General features: G+C 45.2%; 1 protein-coding gene across 1 annotated transcript; it reads left to right on the forward strand.

Annotated features, from left to right (window-relative positions):
• Positions 1 to 1,266: 1,266 nt before the first annotated feature.
• On the forward strand, positions 1,267 to 25,424 carry hyls1 (HYLS1 centriolar and ciliogenesis associated). The gene is made up of 11 exons (XM_084319516.1): positions 1,267 to 1,403; positions 1,529 to 1,651; positions 5,818 to 5,891; positions 9,095 to 9,324; positions 10,560 to 10,615; positions 16,062 to 16,180; positions 17,126 to 17,171; positions 19,414 to 19,477; positions 20,927 to 21,008; positions 23,171 to 23,200; positions 25,283 to 25,424. Exons 1-11 carry the CDS (start codon positions 1,304 to 1,306, stop codon positions 25,415 to 25,417), a joined length of 1,059 nt encoding a protein of 352 aa, XP_084175642.1. The 5' UTR covers positions 1,267 to 1,303; the 3' UTR covers positions 25,418 to 25,424.
• Positions 25,425 to 26,739: the final 1,315 nt, after the last annotated feature.

The following is a 26,739-nucleotide window of genomic DNA, read 5'->3' on the forward strand; positions in this document are numbered from 1 at the left end:
TGTAGCCTCCCCAGCATGCCACAGCATAGAAGAGGATGCTGGCCAGTGGCCACAACAGACTGGTAAAAAGACTGCAGCAGTTTGTTGCACACATTGAAGGACCTGAGTCTCCTCAGGAAGAACAGCCTGCTCTGTCCCTTCCTGTAGAGGGCCTCTGTGTTGTCCGACCAGTCCAGTTTATTGTTCAGGTGTACCCCAAGGAACTTGTATGAGTCCACCATCTCCACATCCACCCCTCGGATGGAGATGGGAATCGGGGGGGGCCTCTTCTTGCCCCTCCGGAAGTCCACCACCAGCTCCTTGGTCTTACTGGTGTTGAGTTGGAGGTGGTTGCTGTCGCTCCACCCCACGAAGCTCTCCACCAGGGCTCTGTACTCCTCCTCATCATCGTCGGTGATGTAGCTTACGATGGAGGAGTCGTCTGAGAACTTCTGCAGGTGGCACCCGCTGGAGTTGCGGCAGAAGTCTGAGGTGTAGAGGGTGAAGAGGAAGGGTGACAGCACAGTTCCCTGGGGGGCGCCGGTGTTGCTCACCAGTACGTCAGACTGACTGTCCTTTAGTCTGACGTACTGTGGTCTCTCAGTGAGGTAGTCCTTGATCCAGGCCACCAAGCCGTGCTCCAGCTGCATCACAGAGAGCTTCTCCGCTAGCAGTGACGGCTGGATGGTGTTGAAGGCGCTGGAGAAATCAAAGAACATGATCCTCACTGAGCTGCGCGGCTTCTCCAGGTGCGTGTACGCTCTGTGGAGCATGTAGATGATGGCATCCTCCACCCGATGTTTGCCTGGTATGCAAACTGCAGGGGGTCGAGGGAGTCACGCACCAGGGGCTTGAGGTGTTGCAGGACCAGTCTCTCAAACGTCTTCATGACGTGTGACGTCAGAGCGACTGGCCTGTAGTCGTTGGGGGTGCTGGGACGTCCCTTCTTGGGCACCGGGACAATGCAGGAGGTCTTCCAGAGCTGGGGCACCCTCTCCAGCCTCAGGGAGAGGTTGAAAAGATGCTGGAGCGGTGCTGCCAGCTGCTCTGCACATACCTTGAGCACCCTGGGATTGGTGTTGTCCGGTCCTCTGGCCTTGTTTACATTAATTTTGTTGTATTGTATTGTATTAATTCTGTGTATTGTCGCAGTGAAAGGTTTAACCGTTTGGTAGTGTGGCAGTGAAAGGGTTAAATGTACTCATTGTTTATCCTGCTTTCAAATGTATTCATTATGTCTCCTGCTTGTTTTAACTTTCATCGTTCAGCGCCCCCCCCCCCCCCCTTCCTACCAAAGCTGCACTCAACATTGTCTCGGAGTATTATGGACAACCTGGATTTCTCAGAAGAGGAGATTCAGGAGCAACTGGACATACTCGGCTATACAAATATCCCAAAACACAGGCTGCATCAATTCAAACGAGGTGGGATTATTTTAAACACACACCACCACGTATGGCATTTGTTGCGACTGCTGGTGGTGATCAACCACGAGGATAAACACTTAATAATAATAACACAAGTCTGTCTCTGTTGTTCTATTATTAAGATCTCGACCAACTGATAAGGCATGAAACATCCAAGAGCCAGGCTTCTTCCAGTGAACTTCTCTCGCCCAAATCGCACACCGTTGACTCTCGGCAGAGCCCGCCTGCCTACACCAAAGAGAAAGGTAAACCCTCTTGTTAATGGAACACACCAACATTTATGGAAAATGCACTTACAGTCTTCTCTAGAGTGGAGAGACAGAAGATAGATACAAATGTCCTCTCTGGGTTCAGTTGAAAGCGATCTTAGCACAAACTAATGGAAGTGGGTAGTGGAAACGGACCACTAGCCTAGCTTTGGGAGGGGTGTTTTTGACCCAACAGCTAGGTTAGTGGTCCCAATCTGCTTCCATTAATTTGTGCCAGGCTAGCTTGCAATCAAGATGGCCTTTCTACTGAACGCACAGAGGAAATTTGTTCCTTTTTTAAAAGTGTGTTCCTTTTCATACTGTGAATAATGTATACTCAGTAGATAGTAAATTATAACACTACCTTAGGCATACTGCACCTTATGTGGCACTGTGAATATTTCTTCAGCTAGTCAGATAGTAAATTATATTGACCATATTGACAATTGTTTACACTGCCTGTGTTGTTTTTACTACCTGTACACTGTGTTGTTTTTACTACCTGTACCACCCCCCCCCCATGCTGCTATGATGCGTTTACCTGCTATTAACCTCAGGGCCATCACGGTCAAGCCAAAGCAGACCTCCTCTAAAGAAGTCCAACAAATAAAATTAGCTTTCCTAAATGTCAGATCACTGAATAATAAAACATTCTTAGTAAATTATCTGATTAAAGAAAATAACTTAGATTGCATCTGCCTAGTAGAGACATGGCTAAATAATGACACAGCTACATCAATAATGATAGAAGCTTGTCCACCAGACTATAACTTTTTTCAAATACCCAGAAAAAATAAAAAAAGGGGCGGAGGAGTTGCAGCAATCTTCTCCTCAAAACTCTTGTTTAGAATCACAGAACTAGGCGAGTTCATGTCAATGGAATATCTTGCCATTGAACTAAAAACAGAATCAACTATTATTGTCACAATATACCGCCCGCCTAGACACTCACCAATATTTATACAGGAGCTCTCTGAACTGATCTCACTATGTGTTACCTACCGGATATGATAAGGTGATCCTAAATGGAGACTTGAACATCCATTTTAATAAGAAAACAGACTCCAAAACTATAGAACTAAAAAATCTACTGGATAGCTTTGACCTAATACAGCATATAACAAATGCAACTCACAGGCTTGGGAATACACTAGACTTAGTTATAACAACAATTGGGCTAAGCATAACAAATATCTCAATATCAAATATCTCTCCGACCATCACTGTATATTTTTTGATACTCCAATAACCCTTACTAAAACAAAAAAAGAAATCATAGTTAAAAAGAGGCTCCTAAACGACAAAGCTGAATCAAAGTTCATTGATCTTATCAGACTACATGAACCACACAATCATGACAGCTCTCTAAATGAAATGGTAGAAAATCTCAATGATGCAATGTCATCTATATTAAATTCTGTCGCCCCATTAAAAACGAAAAAGAAGAAAACTAGAGCCTCGCCCTGGTTAAACTATAATACGGTCAACGAAGAAAAAAGGAAATGTCGTGCAGCCGAGCGAAAATGGAGAAAAACAAAAACCACCATATGCTGTGATATATACAAAGATGCTTTAACTGCTTATAATAAAACCATCCGCTTAGCAAGGAAAGATTACTTCTCTAAAATCATTACAGAAAATGCTGGAAACTCCAGAATCCTCTTTTCCACTATTAATGTACTACTCAACACTGCCCCTACACCTCCTCAGTCATCAACGGATAAGTGTGAAGAACTTGCACTATTCTTTAACAACAAAATAACCTTGATCAGGGCCAGCATTACTCATGATGGAAATACAGCTGATTGCGGCAAACCGTGCAATGTAACCATGAGAAGTTTCACATGCATCACATTAGATGTACTCTGCAAAACTGTCTCAGAATGTAACTCCTCCACCTCAGACATTGACCCTATACCTACAGCTTTCTTCAAACGGGTATTTAATAGTGTTTCAAGCCCTGTGCTAGATATCATAAACACTTCCCTTAGGACTGGTATTTTCCCGGATGCCTTTAAAACAGCAGTTGTAAAGCCATTACTAAAAAAACCTAACTTGGATAGTAATGAAATGGCAAATTATCGTCCAATATCCAACCTACCATTCATCAGTAAAGTACTTGATAGTTTCAGTTCAAATAAATTCCTTTCTTGAAGAAAACAACATCTTAGAAGAATTTCAGTCAGGATTCAGAAAATATCATAGCACTGAAACTGCCCTCACCAAAATAATCAGTGACCTCAGACTAAACTCTGACGAGAATAAGATCTCCATCCTTATCCTGTTAGATCTCAGTGCAGCATTTGATACAATCGATCACAATATTCTAATCGATCGTCTTGAAAACCATGTCGGTTTCTCAGAACATGTGCTGGGCTGGTTTAAAACATACATCAGAGGGAGGAAATTCTATGTTAAACTAGGAGATCACATGTCTGATATATACGACAACAACTATGGAGTTGCACAAGGGAGTTGCTTAGGTCCTTTACTCTTCTCCCTTTACATGTTACCACTGGGTGATATCATCAGAGAACATAATGTAGATTTCCATAGCTATGCGGATGATACACAACTGTACATATCTGCTGAACCAAATGATACAGCGATTAGCTCCATTACAGACTGCTTACTGGCAATAAATAAATGGATGAGTAAGAACTTCCTGAAACTAAACGAGAACAAAACTGAAATTCTAATTATCGGCTCAAACTAAAAAAGAAACATTAATAAAGAACCTGGGGGGACTAACCCCTTGGATCAAATCTGAGGTCACTAGTCTTGGGGTTATCATAGATTCAGAACTGAACTTCAATTCTCATATTAGCAAAGTGACGAAAACATCGTTCTTCCATCTCAGAAATATAGCAAAAGTACGACCATTTATTAATCAGAACGATGCTGAGAAGCTAATTCATGCATTCATATCTAGCCGGTTAGACTACTGTAATGCACTTTTCACAGGTCTCCCTAAGAAAACCACAGAGAGGCTTCAGCTAATCCAAAACTCTGCAGCCCGACTGCTAACTAGAACCAAAAGGAGAGAGCACATTAGTCCAGTCTTAGCTGCTTTACACTGGCTTCCTGTAACATTTAGAATGGACTTTAAGGTCCTTCTCCTTACATACAAAGCTCTAAATGGACAGGGACCTAGCTACATCGCCAACACTCTAATAAATTACACACCAGCAAGAACACTGCGATCATCAGCTGCTGGACTATTAGAGGCTCCCAGAAGCAGTCAAAAGAGGATCGGTAATGCAGCTTTTATCAACTATGCCCCAAAACTATGGAACAAACTACCCCAAAACATCAGGGAAGCCAACTCGCTAGACATCTTTAAAAGACAGCTTAAAACCTATCTCTTTGCTCAGGCATTTCACTGATAGATATCTGCTACCACCTAGTGGCAAGAGGAAACATCAGGGATATCCTGACACAACTTGTATTTACCTGCACTATTCTTACCCTGCCTACTCTTATACACTGCCTATCAAATTCATGTGTCGGTTATTGCACTTTTTACTTCTTACTGAATCATTTAAAACTTTTTATTATTTGCTAGATCCAAATGTGAAACACCGTGATTATTTGTATTACTGAATAGAGAGCCTATTAGGATGCTAGATCCTAATGTGAAACACTGTGATTTGCCATATCTTGCTATGCTCGCTCATGCCTGTATTTTTTATGTCCGTTCTATTTTATAATTTTTTAACTATTTTTAAACTGAATCATTTTAAACTATTTTTACTATTTGTGTTACTGAAAACTGTAAGCGGAGAGCCTATTGGGATGCTAGATCCTAATGTGAAACACTGTGATTCTACCTGTCTATCTTTTTATGCCCGCTTATGCCTGTATTTTTTACTGTTGTGAAGCACTTTGAACTGCAACCTCTGTATGAAAAGTGCTATACAAATAAAGTTATTATTATTATGATGCCTGAATTTCCCCAAGGGGATCAATAAAGGAATATCTTATCTTAAGATTCAAGAGGTTTATTTGTCACATACATACCAGGGCATACAGTGAAATGCGGGTGGCCATGCCCGCTTTGATTGTGCAATTGTGCAATAATACAATAGTAAATCAAATAAGTAGAAGATGTGTTTACACTATCTGTGTTGTATTAGACTAATTACCTAATTTCCCCACCACAGTCGATCACTATTACATCAGAGGAACTGGTAACGACCATCTCCTGCACGCTGGCAGACCGGACTATGAGAGACAGGTATGTGTTCGTCAAGTTTCAAGTTTGTTTATTATTTGTCACAACGAAATACAGAATACTTTATGATGAAATGCTTTATTTCGGTATGAGCCCCTGAGAGTGTGCTACATACAGTTAAAGAAAAAAAGGTAATTACAAAGTAAGTAAAGGAATGTTCAGTCAATATATACAATACAGAGTCAAATGAGTAACAGTGAGGTACAGTGCAGAAATGAGATGAGGTACAAAACTTAGGGTAGGTTGCAAATGAGGTATATCATATCATCATATATCAAATGTATATTTTATTAACGCGATAAACTGACAGCCCTAATATATATATGTATATTTCAGTTAGTTAGATAGTAAATTATATTGACTTATTTGTTTACACTGCTTGTGTTGTTTTTACTACCTGTACCCCATCCCCCATGCTGCTATGATGCCTGAATTTCCCCAAGGGGATCAATAAAGGAATATCTTAAAGGAAAACTCCAACATTTTGGGAAATTAGCTTATTTGCCATCTACCCTGGAGTTAGACAAGAAGATGCATACCTTTTTTCTTCTCTGTGCATGCAGTAGGAGTATAGGAAGACGCGCACCGTTAGCCTAGCTTAGCGTCAGTCACTGGAAGTAGGTTCCTCCATTAGCCTAGTTTCCAACGTCTTCCTACTGCATGCACAGAGAAGAAAAAGGTATGCATCTTCTTGTCTAACTCCAGGGTTCCCAAAATGTTGGAGTGTTAAGATGCATACCTTTTTCTTCTCTGTGCATGCAGTAGGAGTAGGAAGACGCGCACCGTTAGCCTAGCTTAGCGTCAGTCACTGGAAGTAGGTTCCTCCATTAGCCTAGTTCCCAACGTCTTCCTACTCCTACTGCACGCACAGAGAAGAAACAGGTATGTATCTTCTTGTCTAACTCCAGGGTAGATGGCAAATAAGCTAATTTCCCAAAATGTTGGGAGTTTTCCTTTAAGTCTTATATCAAATATGGTAATGAAGTGATTCAAACAGTGTTATAAGATGTAGTTTAGCCAGAGACTGGAAGGAAGCGAGATGTGGAGCTCCATCTCTACGTCCGCCACCAGCTCTGGGAAGATGAGCAGACCTGAGACTCTTATGGAATGAGATGTACCAGTAAATGTAGAGGACGCTTATTTGATTGAGCAACAGATGTGCTGTTTATGTTTAGAAACATATTGTCGACGTTTTAAACTAGGAATGTCATTCAGCAGAGTTTTTTTTTTTAAATGGATTTGTTATATTTTGGGCGCATGCTGATGACGTATTTAACTTTTTTTGGACGATTCACAATTTTTTTTTAAACTAGGGTAAACTAGGCCAACGATTTGGCTAGTTTTGACATCAAATTGAGAATATATTTGATTTACAATATGGAAATTGCCATTCTCTATCTAATGCCACAAATGACGTTGCGTTTTCAGTGAGGATGCCTCCTCCCATTCATTTACCAGCCTCTTTGGTCTGTCTTCCTGTCTCCAGTCTCTTTGGTCTGTCTTCTCTCTTCCTGTCTCCAGTCTCTTTGGTCTGTCTCCTCTCTTCCTGTCTCCAGCCTCTTTGGTCTCCTCTCTTCCTGTATCCAGCCTCTTTGGTCTGTCTCCTCTCTTCCTGTCTCCAGCCTCTTTGGTCTCTCTTCCTGTCTCCAGTCTCTTTGGTCTGTCTTCTCTCTTCCTGTATCCAGCCTCTTTGGTCCGTCTTCTCTCTTCCTGTCTCCAGCCTCTTTGGTCTGTCTTCCTGTCTCCAGTCTCTTTGGTCTGTCTTCTCTCTTCCTGTCTCCAGTCTCTTTGGTCTGTCTTCTCTCTTCCTGTCTCCAGTCTCTTTGGTCTGTCTTCTCTCTTCCTGTCTCCAGTCTCTTTGGTCTGTCTTCTCTCTTCCTGTCTCCAGTCTCTTTGGTCTGTCTTCTCTCTTCCTGTCTCCAGTCTCTTTGGTCTGTCTTCTCTCTTCCTGTCTCCAGTCTCTTTGGTCTGTCTTCTCTCTTCCTGTCTCCAGTCTCTTTGGTCTGTCTTCTCTCTTCCTGTCTCCAGTCTCTTTGGTCTGTCTTCTCTCTTCCTGTCTTCAGTCTCTTTGGTCTGTCTTCTCTCTCCCTGTCTCCAGCCTCTTTGGTCTCTCTTCCTGTATCCAGTCTCTTTGGTCCGTCTTCTCTCTTCCTGTATCCAGCCTCTTTGGTCTGTCTCCTCTCTTCCTGTATCCAGTCTCTTTGGTCTGTCTCCTCTCTTCCTGTCTCCAGTCTCTTTGGTCTGTCTTCTCTCTTCCTGTCTCCAGTCTCTTTGGTCTGTCTTCTCTCTTCCTGTATCCAGCCTCTTTGGTCAGTCTTCTCTCTTCCTGTCTCCAGTCTCTTTGGTCTGTCTTCTCTCTTCCTGTCTCCAGTCTCTTTGGTCTGTCTTCTCTCTTCCTGTCTCCAGTCTCTTTGATCTGTCTCCTCTCTTCCTGTCTCCAGTCTCTTTGGTCTGTCTCTTCTCTCTTCCTGTCTCCAGTCTCTTTGGTCTGTCTCTTCTCTCTTCCTGTCCCCAGTCTCTTTGGTCTGTCTTCTCTCTTCCTGTCTCCAGCCTCTTTGGTCTCTCTTCTCTCTTCCTGTCTCCAGTCTCTTTGGTCCGTCTTCTTCTCTCTTCCTGTCTCCAGTCTCTTTGGTCTGTCTTCTCTCTTCCTGTCTCCAGTCTCTTTGGTCTGTCTTCTCTCTTCCTGTCTCCAGTCTCTTTGGTCTGTCTTCTCTCTTCCTGTATCCAGTCTCTTTGGTCCGTCTTCTCTCTTCCTGTATCCAGTCTCTTTGGTCTGTCTTCTCTCTTCCTGTCTCCAGTCTCTTTGGTCTGTCTCCTCTCTTCCTGTCTCCAGTCTCTTTGGTCTGTCTCCTCTCTTCCTGTCTCCAGTCTCTTTGGTCTGTCTTCCTGTCTCCAGTCTCTTTGGTCCGTCTTCTCTCTTCCTGTCTCCAGTCTCTTTGGTCTGTCTCCTCTCTTCCTGTCTCCAGCCTCTTTGGTCCGTCTTCTCTCTTCCAGTCTCTTTGGTCTGTCTTCTCTCTTCCTGTCTCCAGTCTCTTTGGTCCGTCTTCTCTCTTCCTGTATCCAGTCTCTTTGGTCCGTCTTCTCTCTTCCTGTATCCAGCCTCTTTGGTTTAGCCACCGGGTTATTGTTCGAAAGCACAGTTGAACTCGGCCCATGTGATTCTATTAAAAGGGGTTCGTTATTTTGTGTTCATTCCCCTTTTACAGGTGCTGACGTCCTGTCACAACAGAGACTACTATGGTACCAGACCCAATCACTATGACTCCTATGCGATGCACTCAGTGGCTCCCAGACACCCAGGGCAAGTGGGTCTCAACAGGCTGGAAGTGGAACCAGAGCAGACGGACAGCCAGAACCTGTCGTACACCGCCAGCGAGTCGCCCCGATCGGACGCGGGGGCGGACAGGAGACACTTCATTAAGAGGAAAGTCTTTAGGTAAGGGGCACACAAACGTTTTATCATACATTTTTTTTAATTTTCGGTTCATTATACAACTGTGGCGGGACAAATTAGACTGTGGCGGGAAACACTGCACTCCCTTGGGTTCTCGGCAATACACCCACCGAGCGTGAAGTTGATCAGATGAGTGGTTGTTGAGATACGAGCGTGAAGTTGATCAGATGAGCGGTTCTTTTTTTTTTTGATCCACTTTTTCTCCCATTTTTCTATATTTTTCTCCCATCCCAATTTCGTATCATCCAATTCAACCCTCCCCTGTCACGAACGCTGTTTCTTGCCTCCCACAAGCCGGCTGCAATGTGGACTAAGTCATACATAGCACAAGTCCCCTCCGGTACTTGAGGTAACAGCAGTCGCATCTTTTCACCTGCGCAGCTCGATCTCTCAGTGGCGAGGAGTAACGCGTGGGAGGCTCACGCTGCCCCCGACACTTCCTGATTCTACTGCGCAGGCGCACCAACCGACTTGTAGGAGTCGCTTGTTCACAACGTTCGATCCCCACCCTTCAGTTTTCCCTCCCCGTAATACGGCCAATGTGTATTACTGCGGACGACCAGCTAAACTGAAAACAATGTGGAGAGCTGGATTCGAACACGCGAATCCTAGCGTCTCCACACTGGTGGCGAGTGCCTTGCCCACTACACCACCTAGCCGCCCCAGATGAGCGGTTCTTGAGATATGAGCGTGAAGTTGATCAGATGAGCGGTTCTTGAGATACGAGCGTGAAGTTGATCAGATGAGCGGTTCTTGAGATATGAGCGTAGACAGACATGCAACTACAGCGCCACCATCTGGCCACCATGGCAGCACTCTAGTTCTTGGCTCGGGGAGAGAGGGTCGTTTATATAATATCTGTGGACCGTCTTAGACCAGAGGAATAACATTTCTCCTTAAATTGGGTGTAGTTCCCCTTTAACCCCTTTACTGTTGGGTTCTCGTCACCTGTGTGAGTCCCGTCTCCAGGGTAACGCTGGACACGTCCCATTTCCGGCCGTACGCGAGATATGAAAATGGATATATAAACACGTGGCCTCGTTTATGATTTTAGATATTCAAAATGCATCGTCGTCATGGTACAGCACAAGTACAGGACAATGAAAAGAAGTTTGGCGTAGCTGGAGACACGTGATCGCCGCCGTGGTAGTTATGAGCTTGTAAAAACGCACTCGGTAATATTGTTGTAAAACTTGTTTTTCCTCCTCTCCCCGAAGGAGGCATCAAGGACGCGCCCTGGTCTGTGACGAATCCGTCCACAGTGAGGACTCCGGTAAGATGCAACCTTCGCCTGTATAGGTCTTAATTAATGGAATAATATTTTAAAGTATATTTAACACACACTGTAGGCTGTAGGGTGTAATCCCCGCGGTGTCCAGTGTGTAGCGCTGTTCTGAATGGGAGAAGAGTAAAGCGTGAGTAGTTAGTGGCTAATCCTCTTAGCGGTTGTGTCTCAGAGAGCCATCTGTCGGATCACACACACACACACACACACACACACACCACACACACACCTCGGCTGCCCTCTCGGTCACCATGTACAACATGGACGACTCCCAGTCGGACGGGAACACTTCCCTCAACTCCTCTTTCTGGTCCGACGACGACGGGGAGGAGGAGGTGGTGGTGATGGAGCGGGCGTGTCTCGAGGAAGACCCGGGACCCCCAGACGACCCCCCCTCGGCAGCGGAGTTGGAGGATCAGCCCGAGGGGGGAGACGTTAACGGAGACGGCGGACGGGAGAGGAAAGAAGAAGAAGAAGAAGAAAGCTACGCGGCGGCGAACGCCGACAGTCCGGCGTCCAGTCTGTTGACGTCCGGCTACGGGACCTACAGAGCGGACTCGGCCGGGCGCGACGACCAGGAGGGAGGGGGCGACCAGGAGGGAGGGGGCGACCAGGAGGGAGGGGGCGACCACCAGGAGGGAGGGGGCTGCAGGGACGACGACGACGACGGCACCATAGCGGAGTTCGACGGCGAGAGCCAGGGAGGCCTGTCCGAGACGACGACGGCGAGAGACGAAGACGACCGCTCGCTCTCCAACTGTTTCGAAGACTTGTACGAGACGTATAGGCGGTACGGGGAAGACGGCGCCGCCGCCGACGCCTCGGAGGGCTTTTCAGAGCCGAGAGACGGCGGAGGAGGTCGCTCTCTTTCTAACGACGGGGAAGCCGCTACTGACGGCGCGCCACGGTTTGACGGAGAGAACCGCCGGCGGGACCTTCCTGACCGCGCCGGGGACGACGACGACGATGATGCCGAGTCCACCGCCGGCGCGCCGAGTCCCGAGGAACACACGCGTCCGCCGACCGCGTTGGAGTACGTCGTGCGTGACGCCGCAGGTCGCGGGGACGAGGTGGCCGTCGCAGAGGAGGGGGAGGGGGAGGAGGAGGAGGAGGAGGAGGACGAGGACCAGCGTGACGCCGAGAGGGAAGAAGGAGGAAGCCCGGCGGGTCGGAGGCTCTTCTTCCCAGCGGACGGCCCTCTGGCCGCCGGGGTCAAAGGTCACGGAGACGCGGAGGAGGAGGTAGAGGCGGAGCCGCGCCCGGAGGAGGAGGAGGAGAAGGGAGCGGCGGACGAGCTGGAGCGGGAAGACGCGGAGGAGACGTCGAGCGACAAAGACGCCGCGTTCATCGACTCCAAAGCGGATTCCCGGTTTGCCGCGGCGTACAGTCACCGAGTGTGTAGAGACGGGGAGGGGAACCGGAGACCCAGGAAGAGTAACTGATGATTTGATCTTTTAAATGTTATTTACTATTGATTGAATGAATGAGGGCTTGTCGATTGATGGTCGTCTTTTCAACGTGTCCCTCTGAGTAGGGCCGTGCGATATGGACAACGTCTTCCATCACGATATGTGTAATTACATGTCTCGATAACGACTATATATCACAATATAGTCACAACATAACCACATGCCTCATCATGCTTGCTCTGCGATAATAATCCTGTGAACTAATACGAATGAAAGAATCTTAAGCGGGGTCCGAATGAAGGGTTCTCGCAGGGTCTTAAAGTCTTACATTTAATCATCGTAAAAGTCTTTTAAATGTGATTTTGATGGGACTCGAAAACTTTCATTAGGATGTTGTTGTGATCACTTCTCTGCCATCTTGTTTAAAATGTGTTTAGGGGGTAAATGTCCAGGCGGTAACTTATCTTATCAGTTCCTCCAACAATTCATATGAATGACTTCTTCTTTCATAGTAATATTCCTTCATACATTTTTGCCAGTGTGGCTGTGAAATGGGTATTCATTTCAAATCTATTCAAAGTGGTCTCAGAGAAACACTGCAACATTATGGGAAATGCGCCTTACTGTCTTCTCCAGAGTCGGACGAGCCAGTCTCCCTGTAGTAGTGGCCTCTTCCTGGGTCCGCTTCTACTGGCAACCGGGGAGGCGATCCGTACGCGCGCTCCATCCAAAGAATAGTCTCCACACCTTGAGTTCCGTTATCAGATGCCACAGATATCCGATTTATTTAGAAAATATATAGTTAGGCGGTTAGGTGGCCGAGCGGAGATTGCGTTCGTCACCAACCCCGGAGCTGTGAGTTGGATTTGCCTGTTCGAATCCAGCTCACAGCTCTGGGGTTGTCACCAGCTTGGCTGGCCGTTCACACTAATACAATTGGCTGTATTAGAGGGTGGGAGAAGCTGGCGGGGTCGGTCCTGGTCGTTGTAAACAGCGACTCCTACAGTTCGGTCGGGGCGCCTGCTAAGCGCGGATAGGACCTGAGTGGGATAGTGTGATCCTCCCACACGCTACGCCCTCTCGATGAGAATCCGCGCTGCCAGGTGAAAAGAAGCTGTGATTGGCTGGACGTGTGTCGGAGGAAGCACGTGGTAGCCTCCACTCTCCCAGATGATCTGACTGTGGGGGGTAAGTGCGCAGCGACCAGGAAGGGATTGGGAATTGGCATACGACTAACATTGGGATGGGAGAAAATCAGAGGAAAATGTAGGGGGAAAAAAGATCAAAAAAAAAAATATATATAGTTACATGGGAGAGGTGATCAAAGCGATCCTATTGTTCCTATAAGCGTGATTCTAATTGTTCAAAGCGTTTCTAAGACTATTCTAAGTGTTTCCAAAGCGGTCAGAAAACTGTATGCTTTCCCCGGCTACGCCACCCAGCTGATTCCCATTAACCTATTTATGTCATCGGCTGCGCCGTGGTTGATTCGCCTGTCACGTGAACCACCACAATACAACTGAGAACATTCAATTGGCTATACAGATAAATCATAACATTCCCATAAATCATATCCTTCTATTGGAAATAATAATAATAATAATAATCCATAACAAAACCCCTCGTATGGCCCTTACACTCCCCTCTGTGCGTTCAGTAGAAAAGCCCTCCGGCTGCAAGCTAGCCTAGCTTAGCACAAATGAATGGAGGCAGATAGACTGCTAGCCTAGCTTAGCACAAATGAATGGAGGCAGATAGACTGCTAGCCTAGCTTAGCACAAATGAATGGAGGCAGATAGACTGCTAGCCTAGCTTAGCACAAATGAATGGAAGCAGATAGACTGCTAGCCTAGCTTAGCACAAATGAATGGAAGCAGATAGACTGCTAGCCTAGCTTAGCACAAATTAATGGAGGCAGATAGACTGCTAGCCTAGCTTAGCACAAATGAATGGAAGCAGATAGACTGCTAGCCTAGCTTAGCACAAATTAATGGAAGCAGATAGACTGCTAGCCTAGCTTAGCACAAATTAATGGAGGCAGATAGACTGCTAGCCTAGCTTAGCACAAATTAATGGAAGCAGATAGACTGCTAGCCTAGCTTAGCACAAATTAATGGAGGCAGATAGACTGCTAGCCTAGCTTAGCACAAATGAATGGAGGCAGATAGACTGCTAGCCTAGCTTAGCACAAATGAATGGAGGCAGATAGACTTGCTAGCCTAGCTTAGCACAAATGAATGGAGGCAGATAGACTTGCTAGCCTAGCTTAAAAGAGATGTTTTTGGACAACAGCTAGGCTCCCTAATACCTATTTCATGGCCATACTGGCAAAAAGGTATTTTAAATGTAACTTGTTGAAACCTGCTATCAGTCTGTGGTAAGTAGGAAATGGGGCTCGGGTTAGAACTAAGATAAGATATTCCTTTTTTTTTTTTTTTTTAAACAAATGTTTTTTATTTTCTCTCTTTTTACATGAAACAAGACGAACAAGACGAACAATAAAGTAACAGTAATAATCAACAATAAATCACAGGACAACAGAAATAATAATAACAATAATGACAGTCCAGTAATTAAATCAGAATGAAAGTAGACTAAAAGACATAAAAAATAATAAATGCAATAAAAATTATAAATACAATACCATGGGCTCTCGCTCGCTCTCCCCCCTTCAGGACCCCCCCACGTGGGATATACATCCACTACTTCATTAAAGGGGAACTATCTTATAAATGGCCTTTTTGAGTGTTTAGCATTGTTTCCTAGCTATGTGAACTTATATTAATATGATCTATGTCTCAAAATTCTCATATTGGCGCATTCTTCCAATTCTCCTCTCACAATATTCACCCTCACTGAACTGAGTCATTTGAAAATGTGCCTATATGTGATGTCATAAAGACACCGCTGCATGTTAATGTTCAGGCGAACACGACGCTGCACAGTGGTTTAGGAGCCCAGGCTCAAAACAGCTCGAGATCTTGAGGTAGAAAAATGCTGTTTTTGAGGACTTGATTAGAAATACAAAACAATGAATAAAAAAAATATATATATTACAGAGGTGTTCCATAGACTCACAGGAATTGTGTAAAAGTGCCCAAATAGTGAAAGAAATAGTAAAATAGTTCCCCTTTAAACACCAGAAAGCTCCAAATGTATATGCAGCGTACCTTTATCTTATCCACCACAGCTACCCAGACTGCTATGCTGGCTTCATTAACTAACACCTCAAATTCGTGCAGTAGATATCTCTAGATAAATCACATCGAGATGGGTGAGAATCCAAACCTTCTGGCACATTTCTATCCGGTTGAATCCAGCGTGATGCTATCAACTTTTTGGCAACATAAGATATTCCTTATCTTATCTTGTCTATCCCTTGCCGTCATGCTCAGGTCCAGCTCATCAGGGACGCACACATCGTCTGCCACATGGGGGTTGAACCTTCCAGTGGTGGGGGTCAGTCTTAACTGTCAGCCAGGGCACCCTGCATCGGTAGAGGTAGAGCAGCGGTCGTCTGGTTATCTGAAGGTTCTCGGTTCGATTCTGGCTCCTCCCGGCAGTGCGTTGAAGTGAACTTCAGCGAGACACTTAACTGCTCCCTGTGAACACACCTTGCATGGTCGCCTCCGCTGTCAGTGAGTGAGTGAGTGAGTCAGAGGTATACATTTTTTAAGTGCTTTGGATATCGGCGCTCTATAAATGCAGTCCATTTACCATACAAGAGGTTTACATTGACATACATTCTTTACGAGGTGGGAAGTGCGGTTGTCGGTACATTCTCAACCCACTAAATCACAACGCACGTCTGTTGAAACCAAACCTTTCAAAAAGTCTAGCCATTTACAGCCACAAAATACAACAAATCTATTTGAAAAAGATTTAATTTTTTTTACAGTTAAGACTAGAAAATGAAAACCTTAAATTTTTTTTATTCTTTGAACGGAGGGGCTACTCATTGGTTTACGTTTGGATTACGGATTGTGTCTTTTTCTAACTGTAAAACCCGCCTGGTCTTTTCCCAGATGCAATGAGTGTTCTGGAGGAGAGACTGGGGGCCCTGCAGGTGGACCCAGAGGACGACGACTCCAGCGGCCAGAGTGAGGAGACTCCCGGGGCCTTTGAGACCTACATCAGAGGCGTGGTGGGTGTTGTAGTCTTTGAGACCTACATCAGAGGCGTGGTGGGTGTTGTAGTCTTTGAGACCTACATCAGAGGCGTGGTGGGTGTTGTAGTCTTTGAGACCTACATCAGAGGCGTGGTGGGTGTTGTAGTCTTTGAGACCTACATCAGAGGCGTGGTGGGTGTTGTAGTCTTTGAGAAAAATACTTAGGAAGGTTAAATACAGAGGATACATTCCATGGTTTATGTAAATACTGAGGATACATCCCATGGTTTATGTAAATACTTAGGAAGGTTAAATACAGGGCGGCTGAGTGGCGCAGTGGGCAAGGCGCTCGCCACTAACGCAGGAGATGCTGGTATCGAGCCCAGCTCTCGGCGTTGCTACCAGCTTGGCCAGTCGTCATACTAACACAATTGGCAAGTGTTAGAGGGTGGGAAAGCCGGTGGGTGGGGATTGGATGTTGTGGACAGCGACTCCTACAGGTCGGTTGGGTGACGCCTGTACAGCAGAATCAGGAAGTATCGGGGGCAGCGTGAGCCTCCCACGCGTTACTCCTCGCCGCTGAGAGATCGCGCTGTACAGGTGAAAAGATGCGACAGGCTGCCTCCTCGTGTACCGGAGGGGACACGTGATGCAAGGCTTCTATCCTCACTACAGCCGACCAGTGGGAGGCATAGTCTAGCAACGTTCGAGACAGGGGAGGGAGGAATTGAAGGGAGAATTGGCGAGGCGAAAATTGGGATGGGAGAAAAATAGAAAATAAGGAGAAAAAGTGGATAAAAAAAAGGGAAGGTTAAATACAGAGGATACATTCCATGGTTTATGTAAATACTGAGGATACATTCCATGGTTTATGTAAATACTGAGGATACATCCCATGGTTTATGTAAATGTACTTGGCAAATAAGAGTTTCCTTCCCTTTCTAACCATCTCTAACCACCGTCCTTTGCCTTGTGACTCAGGCTCGAATGCAGAGTGAGAAGGACCTTCGGCCCAGAAACAAGTCCTGTAAGAGACCAGTACCCTTCACCACCACCTAACATGTGTACCATCTAACCTTCACTACCACCTAACACGTGTACCATCTAAGCTTCGAAGCTTCGAAGCTTCGTTCGATGGGCATGGCATTCGAATATGAAAATAGAAATCTAATATAAAAAAAAAAAAATTTCTTTTATTTTTTTTGCCAAATCAACTCTGCCTCTTTTGTTAACTACAACAAGCAATGCTGTTTGTTATTTAAGATGAGGTCGTTCTCGGCACTGACAGATTTGTGTTCATTGTGCTGCTTTTATAAAGCCTCAAATGAAGGCTTACAATATTTCATGAAAGCAAAGTGTTTTGTTTCTCTAAGATTTAAAAAGGTTTAAACTTTACAGCACTGACAAAGTTGAACAAAGTGCTGTACAAGTCCCACAACATCAAAAAAAAAACATCGAAGCTGCGAATTAAAATCGAATCTCACCCCCGAAGCTTCGAATTCTAAAAATTCGAAGGTCAGCCCTAGTACCATCTAACCTTCACTACTACTGTACCTAACATGTGTACCATCTAACATTCCTTCATCAAGCACCTTAGAGCACACCACACAAGCACACACATTAGTTTAGTTTATTACATGGCGTTTTAACATTCGCCGAAATGCTTGATTGTGATTGGTCAATAGCGCTCGGTTGCCCCTAGCAGCGGTCCGTTATTACTCGATAACGGACCGCTGCCAAGCAATAATGACCGCTGTTAGCAGCTGGAGCAATCAAGCCCACTGACACACTGCATCAGTGCAATCAGACACACCTGCCGGCTGCCGGCGATGACAGTGGAACGACAGAACTGCATCTGCATTTGATCTCGTCTTGTCGATGGTGTAAAATGAATTAGGTATATTGTTAGTAAGTTAGCCATGTAATAAGCGGGATAATGTATAGCTCAGTGGTTCTCAAACTTTTTACACCAAGTACCACCTGAGAACGTAGCTGGCTCTCCAAGTACCACCATATGACCGGCGTTAAAATACAGTCTATTCAGCTATGCACAGTTCACGCAGGAGGCAAATGTATTCCTAATACCATTATTTATTGTTAACTTTTGTCAGACAGCCACAATGTACAAAGGGATAGCACTAGAACTAGCAAACACTTCCACACAACTCATACAATGCAAGGGGTATTGAGAACATAATAACTAACATTCTCACATAGCAAGTGAGAAAATTAAGAACAACTGTATTTCAGCAAATGTACTTAATTCTCTCTCTCTCTCACACAGCAAGCAATTGTCCGTCATTCTCTCACACACACACACACACAATTATTTTGTTACAAAAACTTAATTTCCTGCATTCTGGTGCAGGAATTTTTGAATTTTTACCCTTTAAATGCCAGTGTTTGTGATGGGAATCACAAATTATTGTAAAAAAGAAAAGAAAACACATTCAATACATTTTTGAATGTTTACCCTTTAAATGCCAGTTTGTGTGATGGCATCACAAATTATTGTTAAAAAAAACACAAAAGTAAAATATTTTCAATATATCAAATGCAAAGTACATTTTTCTGGGGGGGATTATTACAGGCTAGGCATGTGTCAATGATTAGCAGCAACACAGATTTTGATGGATTTTTTGTAATGTCAGATTTAACACCAACTCTTTTCAGAAAAGTGGGAGTACTTCATTTTTTATCTGACATTACAAAAAATAAATGGTTATGATCAGGGCTGAAGTTGAATTAAAGATTTATGACTGTTTAGACTGCATTACTCTCTGTCACAGTGATCTCCTGGTTGTTCCCCACTTAGGTTATCTAACTATCGCGCCGCCGCAACCAGAAACACTGGCCTGGCCTGCTTCTACGTTCAGTGGCCTAAAAAAAAAAAAAAAAGTGCTTTTTTGGAAATGTTTTCAAGTACCGCCAGCAGTACCACCAAGTACCACTAGTGGTACACGTACCACAGTTTGAGAACCACTATAGCTATACTCGGTCATTGTCGCAAAATAATTGACAGACAGAGTTTAAAATACCGAGGCGCCGCCCTCGTAGCTATACATTATCCCTTACTTATTTATAGCCCATCTAGTTTGTAGTTATAGATAGAAATATATGTACCATGTTTACAAATCTACTACGGTTGAGGAGCCAGGAAAAACAAGCATCTCACGTTTTTCCGAATGTATGTACATACATTTTTTTTTAAACGGACAATACAATAATCTGAATCATGTAATTGAGGTTTTGTTTTGTTCCCCCCCCAGTCATCCGCCCCGTGATGGACCACCCACACACCAGGAACCTGAAGAAGTGTGACCCCGTCTCCAGGTAGGATTCAGATTCAGATTACTGTATTCATCATATTGTATATAGAAATGGAACGTGATTCAACATTACAGTGCATGATTTTTTTTCACAAATAAGAATAACATAATAAATGGGATGTCCGATATTATCGGCCTACCGATATTATCGGCCGATAATTGGCATTAAAATGTAATATCGGAGGGCGGTCAGGTGGCGCAGCGGAGATTGCGTTCGTCACCAACGCCGGAGATGCTGGATTCGCGTGTTCGAATCCAGCTCCCGGCGTTGTCACCAGCTTGGCTGGCCGTTCACACTAATACAATTGGCAGTATTAGAGGGTGGGAGAAGCTGGCGGGGTGGGTCCTGGGCGTTGTGGACAACAGGCCCCTGCAGTTCGGTCGGGGCGCCTGCTCAGCGAGTGTAGGATCTGGAGAGAGGTAGTGTGACCTTCCACACGCTACACTCTCCCAGTGAGAATCTGCGCGGCCAGGCTGGCTGCCGGCTGGCTGCACATGCGTCGGAGGAAAGCATGTGACCGTCTCCGGCCTCTCGGACCAACAGTAGGGGAAAGTGCGCAACAACCAGGAAGGGTGGGATGGGAGAAAAAAATCGGAAAAAAGAAGGAGGGGGAAAAAGATAATAAAAAAAAAATGTAATCGGAAATTATCGGTATCGGAAATTAAGAGTTGGACAATATCGGATATCGGTAAAAAAAGCCAATATCAAACATCCCAATAATAAATAAAGTTATAAAGTGCAAAACAGGGCAGAACAGTGAGACAGTGATAAGACTGTCATAGAAGACACGTTACCACACCAGGAGGAAGAAGGGCGACCCTGTCTCCGGGTAGAAGTAGAAGACACGCTACCACTAGAGCAGGAGTTCTCAAACTTTCTCATACCGTGACTCCATTTTATTTAGGAATCTTTTTGAGGACCCCACACTTAACCTGTTAAGCCTTAAGGTCCCCCTATTGATCATAAATCGATCAATAGAGACCGTATTAGATCCCCAATTATCATATCATTGGAAAGCCACACTCATTGGCTACAACCCTGTGCAAACGATTTTCGAGATCGCCAAATGATTGACGGAGCTAGAGCCCCGGGAGTTGGGGGTGGTAATGTGTACTTTTGCGTACTTTGGGGCACGCCTCACATATCGGCATGTAACTCGAGAACCGCCGAACGGATTTTGTCACCTGAAAGGGCAATCGACGGGCAACAAATAGGGCTTTAATTCTACCTATATTAGATTTCAGATTTTTTTTTTTTTTCAATTATTTCAGTAGTTTGATGAACATTACCTCAGCTGATAGAGTTGTGCCCTTCCTTCCTGCTGACTTCTGTCGTACAGAACTTGTAAGTCGCTTTGGATAAAAGCGTTTCAGCTAAAAAGACTAAATGTAAAAATGGATTGCGTTAGTTGGTGGTGTCAGTGGTTGACGTGTGGTTCACTTGTCTCCTAAGGTATTTCCAGTACAAGCGGGAGTGGGACATGTTCAAGGTCCCTGGAGACAGAGACAGGAAGGCGCTTCGCTGGGAGATCAGGGTAAGATGGAGAACTCACAGAGTACAGCGGGAATAAAACTATTACTGCACTGGGGGGTCGGGGTGAAGATGGAGAACTCACTGAGTACAGCGGGAATAAAACTATTACTGTCGGGGTGAAGATGGAGAACTCACTGAGTACAGCGGGAATAAAACTATTACTGCACTGGGGGGTCAGGGTGAAGATGGAGAACTCACCGAGTACAGCGGGAATACAACTATTACTGCACTGGGGGGTCAGGGTGAAGATGGAGAACTCACTGAGTACAGCGGGAATACAACTATTACTGCACTGGGGGGTCAGGGTGAAGATGGAGAACTCACTGAGTACAGCAGGAATACAACTATTACTGCACTGGGAGGTCAGGGTGAAGATGGAGAACTCACTGAGTACAGCAGGAATAAAACTATTACTGCACTGGGGGGTCAGGGTGAAGATGGAGAACTCACTGAGTACAGCAGGAATAAAACTATTACTGCACTGGGGGGTCAGGGTGAAGATGGAGAACTCACTGAGTACAGCGGGAATAAAACTATTACTGTCGGGGTGAAGATGGAGAACTCACTGAGTACAGCAGGAATACAACTATTACTGCACTGGGAGGTCAGGGTGAAGATGGAGAACTCACTGAGTACAGCAGGAATAAAACTATTACTGCACTGGGAGGTCAGGGTGAAGATGGAGAACTCACTGAGTACAGCAGGAATAAAACTATTACTGCACTGGGAGGTCGGGGTGAAGATGGAGAACTCACTGAGTACAGCAGGAATAAAACTATTACTGCACTGGGAGGTCGGGGTGAAGATGGAGAACTCACGGAGTACAGCAGGAATAAAACTATTACTGCACTGGGAGGTCAGGGTGAAGATGGAGAACTCACTGAGTACAGCGGGAATAAAACTATTACTGCACTGGGAGGTCGGGGTGAAGATGGAGAACTCACTGAGTACAGCAGGAATAAAACTATTACTGCACTGGGAGGTCAGGGTGAAGATGGAGAACTCACTGAGTACAGCGGGAATAAAACTATTACTGCACGGGGAGATCAGGGTGAAGATGGAGAACTCACTGAGTACAGCGGGAATAAAACTATTACTGCACTGGGGGGTCGGGGTGAAGATGGAGAACTCACTGAGTACAGCAGGAATAAAACTATTACAGCACTGGGGGGTCGGGGTGAAGATGGAGAACTCACTGAGTACAGCAGGAATAAAACTATTACTGCACTGGGGGGTCAGGGTGAAGATGGAGAACTCACTGAGTACAGCGGGAATAAAACTATTACTGCACTGGGGGGTCGGGGTGAAGATGGAGAACTCACTGAGTACAGCAGGAATAAAACTATTACTGCACTGGGAGGTCAGGGTGAAGATGGAGAACTCACTGAGTACAGCAGGAATAAAACTATTACTGCACTGGGGGGTCAGGGTGAAGATGGAGAACTCACTGAGTACAGCAGGAATAAAACTATTACAGCACTGGGAGGTCAGGGTGAAGATGGAGAACTCACTGAGTACAGCGGGAATAAAACTATTACTGCACTGGGAGGTCAGGGTGAAGATGGAGAACTCACTGAGTACAGCAGGAATAAAACTATTACTGCACGGGGAGATCAGGGTGAAGATGGAGAACTCACTGAGTACAGCGGGAATAAAACTATTACTGCACTGGGAGGTCAGGGTGAAGATGGAGAACTCACCGAGTACAGCGGGAATAAAACTATTACAGCACTGGGGGGTCGGGGTGAAGATGGAGAACTCACTGAGTACAGCGGGAATACAACTATTACTGCACTGGGAGGTCGGGGTGAAGATGGAGAACTCACTGAGTACAGCGGGAATACAACTATTACTGCACTGGGAGGTCAGGGTGAAGATGGAGAACTCACTACTGAGTACAGCAGGAATAAAACAAATGGGGAGTAGGGAGGGGATATGCACACACAACATGTAAACAACAACATTAATTTTGGACCCACAAAGACATTTTAATCAACTTTTGGGGGGGGGGTAAGGCAATAGTTTTATTCCGTACCTTTTCTTAAAGCTGTGGATGTAAACATGTCATCTATAGCTCCTTTAACAATTTCTGCCCAGTAGTTCTGATGGCTGTTGAGACTTGCTTTTTTTTTTTTTTTAATGTGTTTCTGTCTTCCTTCTCAGGAACAACTCGCCTACTACCAAGCCCCACCAGTAAGTTACACTGACAGATGATGAACTATATCCAAGTGGACATGTACAGTATTACTGTAGCCAAGTGGACATGTACAGTATTACTGTAGCCAAGTGGACATGTACAGTATTACTGTAGCCAAGTGGACATGTACAGTATTACTGTAGCCAAGTGGACATGTACAGTATTACTGTAGCCAAGTGGACATGTACAGTATTACTGTAGCCAAGTGGACATGTACAGTATTACTGTAGCCAAGTGGACATGTACAGTATTACTGTAGCCAAGTGGACATGTACAGTATTACTGTAGCCAAGTGGACATGTACAGTATTACTGTAGCCAAGAGGACATGTACAGTATTACTGTAGCCAAGTGGACATGTACAGTATTACTGTAGCCAAGTGGACATGTACAGTATTACTGTAGCCAAGAGGACATGTACAGTATCACTGTAGCCAAGTGGACATGTACAGTATTACTGTAGCCAAGTGGACATGTACAGTATCACTGTAGCCAAGTGGACATGTACAGTATTACTGTAGCCAAGTGGACATGTACAGTATTACTGTAGCCAAGTGGACATGTACAGTATTACTGTAGCCAAGTGGACATGTACAGTATTACTGTAGCCAAGTGGACATGTACAGTATTACTGTAGCCAAGTGGACATGTACAGTATTACTGTAGCCAAGTGGACATGTACAGTATTACTGTAGCCAAGTGGACATGTACAGTATTACTGTAGTCAAGAGGACATGTACAGTATTACTGTAGCCAAGTGGACATGTACAGTATTACTGTAGCCAAGTGGACATGTACAGTATTACTGTAGCCAAGTGGACATGTACAGTATTACTGTAGCCAAGAGGACATGTACAGTATTACTGTAGCCAAGAGGACATGTACAGTATTACTGTAGCCAAGAGGACATGTACAGTATTACTGTAGCCAAGTGGACATGTACAGTATTACTGTAGCCAAGTGGACATGTACAGTATTACTGTAGCCAAGTGGACATGTACAGTATTACTGTAGCCAAGAGGACATGTACAGTATTACTGTAGCCAAGAGGACATGTACAGTATTACTGTAGCCAAGTGGACATGTACAGTATTACTGTAGCCAAGAGGACATGTACAGTATTACTGTAGCCAAGAGGACATGTACAGTATTACTGTAGCCAAGAGGACATGTACAGTATTACTGTAGTCAAGAGGACATGTACAGTATTACTGTAGCCAAGTGGACATGTACAGTATTACTGTAGCCAAGTGGACATGATTACTGTAGCCAAGTGGACATGTACAGTATTACTGTAGCCAAGAGGACATGTACAGTATTACTGTAGTCAAGTGGACATGTACAGTATTACTGTAGTCAAGAGGACATGTACAGTATTACTGTAGCCAAGAGGACATGTACAGTATTACTGTAGCCAAGAGGACATGTACAGTATTACTGTAGTCAAGAGGACATGTACAGTATTACTGTAGCCAAGTGGACATGTACAGTATTACTGTAGCCAAGAGTACATGTACAGTATTACTGTAGCCAAGAGGACATGTACAGTATTACTGTAGCCAAGAGGACATGTACAGTATTACTGTAGCCAAGAGGACATGTACAGTATTACTGTAGCCAAGTGGACATGTACAGTATTACTGTAGCCAAGAGTACATGTACAGTATTACTGTAGCCAAGAGGACATGTACAGTATTACTGTAGCCAAGAGGACATGTACAGTATTACTGTAGCCAAGAGGACATGTACAGTATTACTGTAGCCAAGAGGACATGTACAGTATTACTGTAGCCAAGAGGACATGTACAGTATTACTGTAGTCAAGAGGACATGTACAGTATTACTGTAGCCAAGAGGACATGTACAGTATTACTGTAGTCAAGAGGACATGTACAGTATTACTGTAGCCAAGTGGACATGTACAGTATCACTGTAGCCAAGAGGACATGTACAGTATTACTGTAGCCAAGAGGACATGTACAGTATTACTGTAGCCAAGTGGACATGTACAGTATTACTGTAGCCAAGTGGACATGTACAGTATTTATGATACTTGGCTGACCCGTCTCTCCCCCGCAGCCCAGACCCAGGAGAGTCTACGTGCCAAACACCTACGTGGTGCCAACGGAGAAGAAGCGCTCCGCTCTGCGCTGGCAGATCAGAAACGACTTGGCCAATCAACTACCACCTCCCAGCCTCAACTACCGCTTCTAACTCCAGCCTCAACTACCGCTTCTAACTCCAGCCTCAACTACCGCTTCTAACTCCAGCCTCAACTACCGCTTCCAACTCCAGACTCAACTACCGCTTCTAACTCCAGACTCAACTACCGCTTCCAACTCCAGCCTCAACTACCGCTTCTGACTCCAGACTCAACTACCGCTTCTAACTCCAGACTCAACTACCGCTTCTGACTCCAGACTCAACTACCGCTTCCAACTCCAGCCTCAACTACCGCTTCTAACCCCAGCCTCAACTACCGCTTCCAACTCCAGCCTCAACTACCGCTTCTGACTCCAGACTCAACTACCGCTTCTAACTCCAGACTCAACTACCGCTTCCAACTCCAGCCTCAACTACCGCTTCTGACTCCAGACTCAACTACCGCTTCTAACTCCAGACTCAACTACCGCTTCTGACTCCAGACTCAACTACCGCTTCCAACTCCAGCCTCAACTACCGCTTCTAACCCCAGCCTCAACTACCGCTTCTAACTCCAGCCTCCCTCCCAGCCTCAACTACCGCTTCTAACTCCAGCCTCAACTACCGCTTCTAACTCCAGACTCAACTACCGCTTCCAACTTCAGCCTCAACTACCGCTTCTAACTCCAGACTCAACTACCGCTTCTAACTCCAGCCTCAACTACCGCTTCCAACTTCAGCCTCAACTACCGCTTCTAACTCCAGCCTCCCTCCCAAACTCAACTACCGCTTCTAACTCCAGCCTCAACTACCGCTTCTAACTCCAGCCTCAACTACCGCTTCTAACTCCAGCCTCAACTACCGCTTCTAACTCCAGCCTCAACTACCGCTTCTAACTCCAGCCTCAACTACCGCTTCTAACTCCAGCCTCCCTCCCAGACTCAACTACCGCTTCTAACTCCAGCCTCCCTCCCAGACTCAACTACCGCTTCTAACTCCAGACTCTGACTCAACTACCGCTTGTTTTTTTTGTAAATTTCTTTTATGTTTTTGGTCGGTTTTTATTGGCTTTTTGCTACCGGGCAGTCCGGTAAAGAGAGAGAGGAAGAACGGGAGATAGACGGGGGAAGACATTCGGCAAAGGTCGCCGGGTCCGGGAGTCGAACCCGGGACGGCCGTGTTGCGACGCAGCGCAGTACGTGGTGTTGCTACTTGAGCGCCCCCAACTACCGCTTCTAACTCCAGCCTTAAGAGCTCAGAACACGGCCTTTCAAGAACTTTTAATCAATCCTTTCTATTGGTTTTTATCATTGATTTTTTTTATTGAGTTTTTATGACAAATAATAAAAGACATGGGAAAAAAAAACATTTGTGTTGGATATATTACATGATGA

Source organism: Notolepis coatsorum (genome assembly GCF_963971535.1).
Source record: "Notolepis coatsorum genome assembly, chromosome: 7".
Lineage (NCBI taxonomy): Eukaryota > Metazoa > Chordata > Actinopteri > Aulopiformes > Paralepididae > Notolepis > Notolepis coatsorum.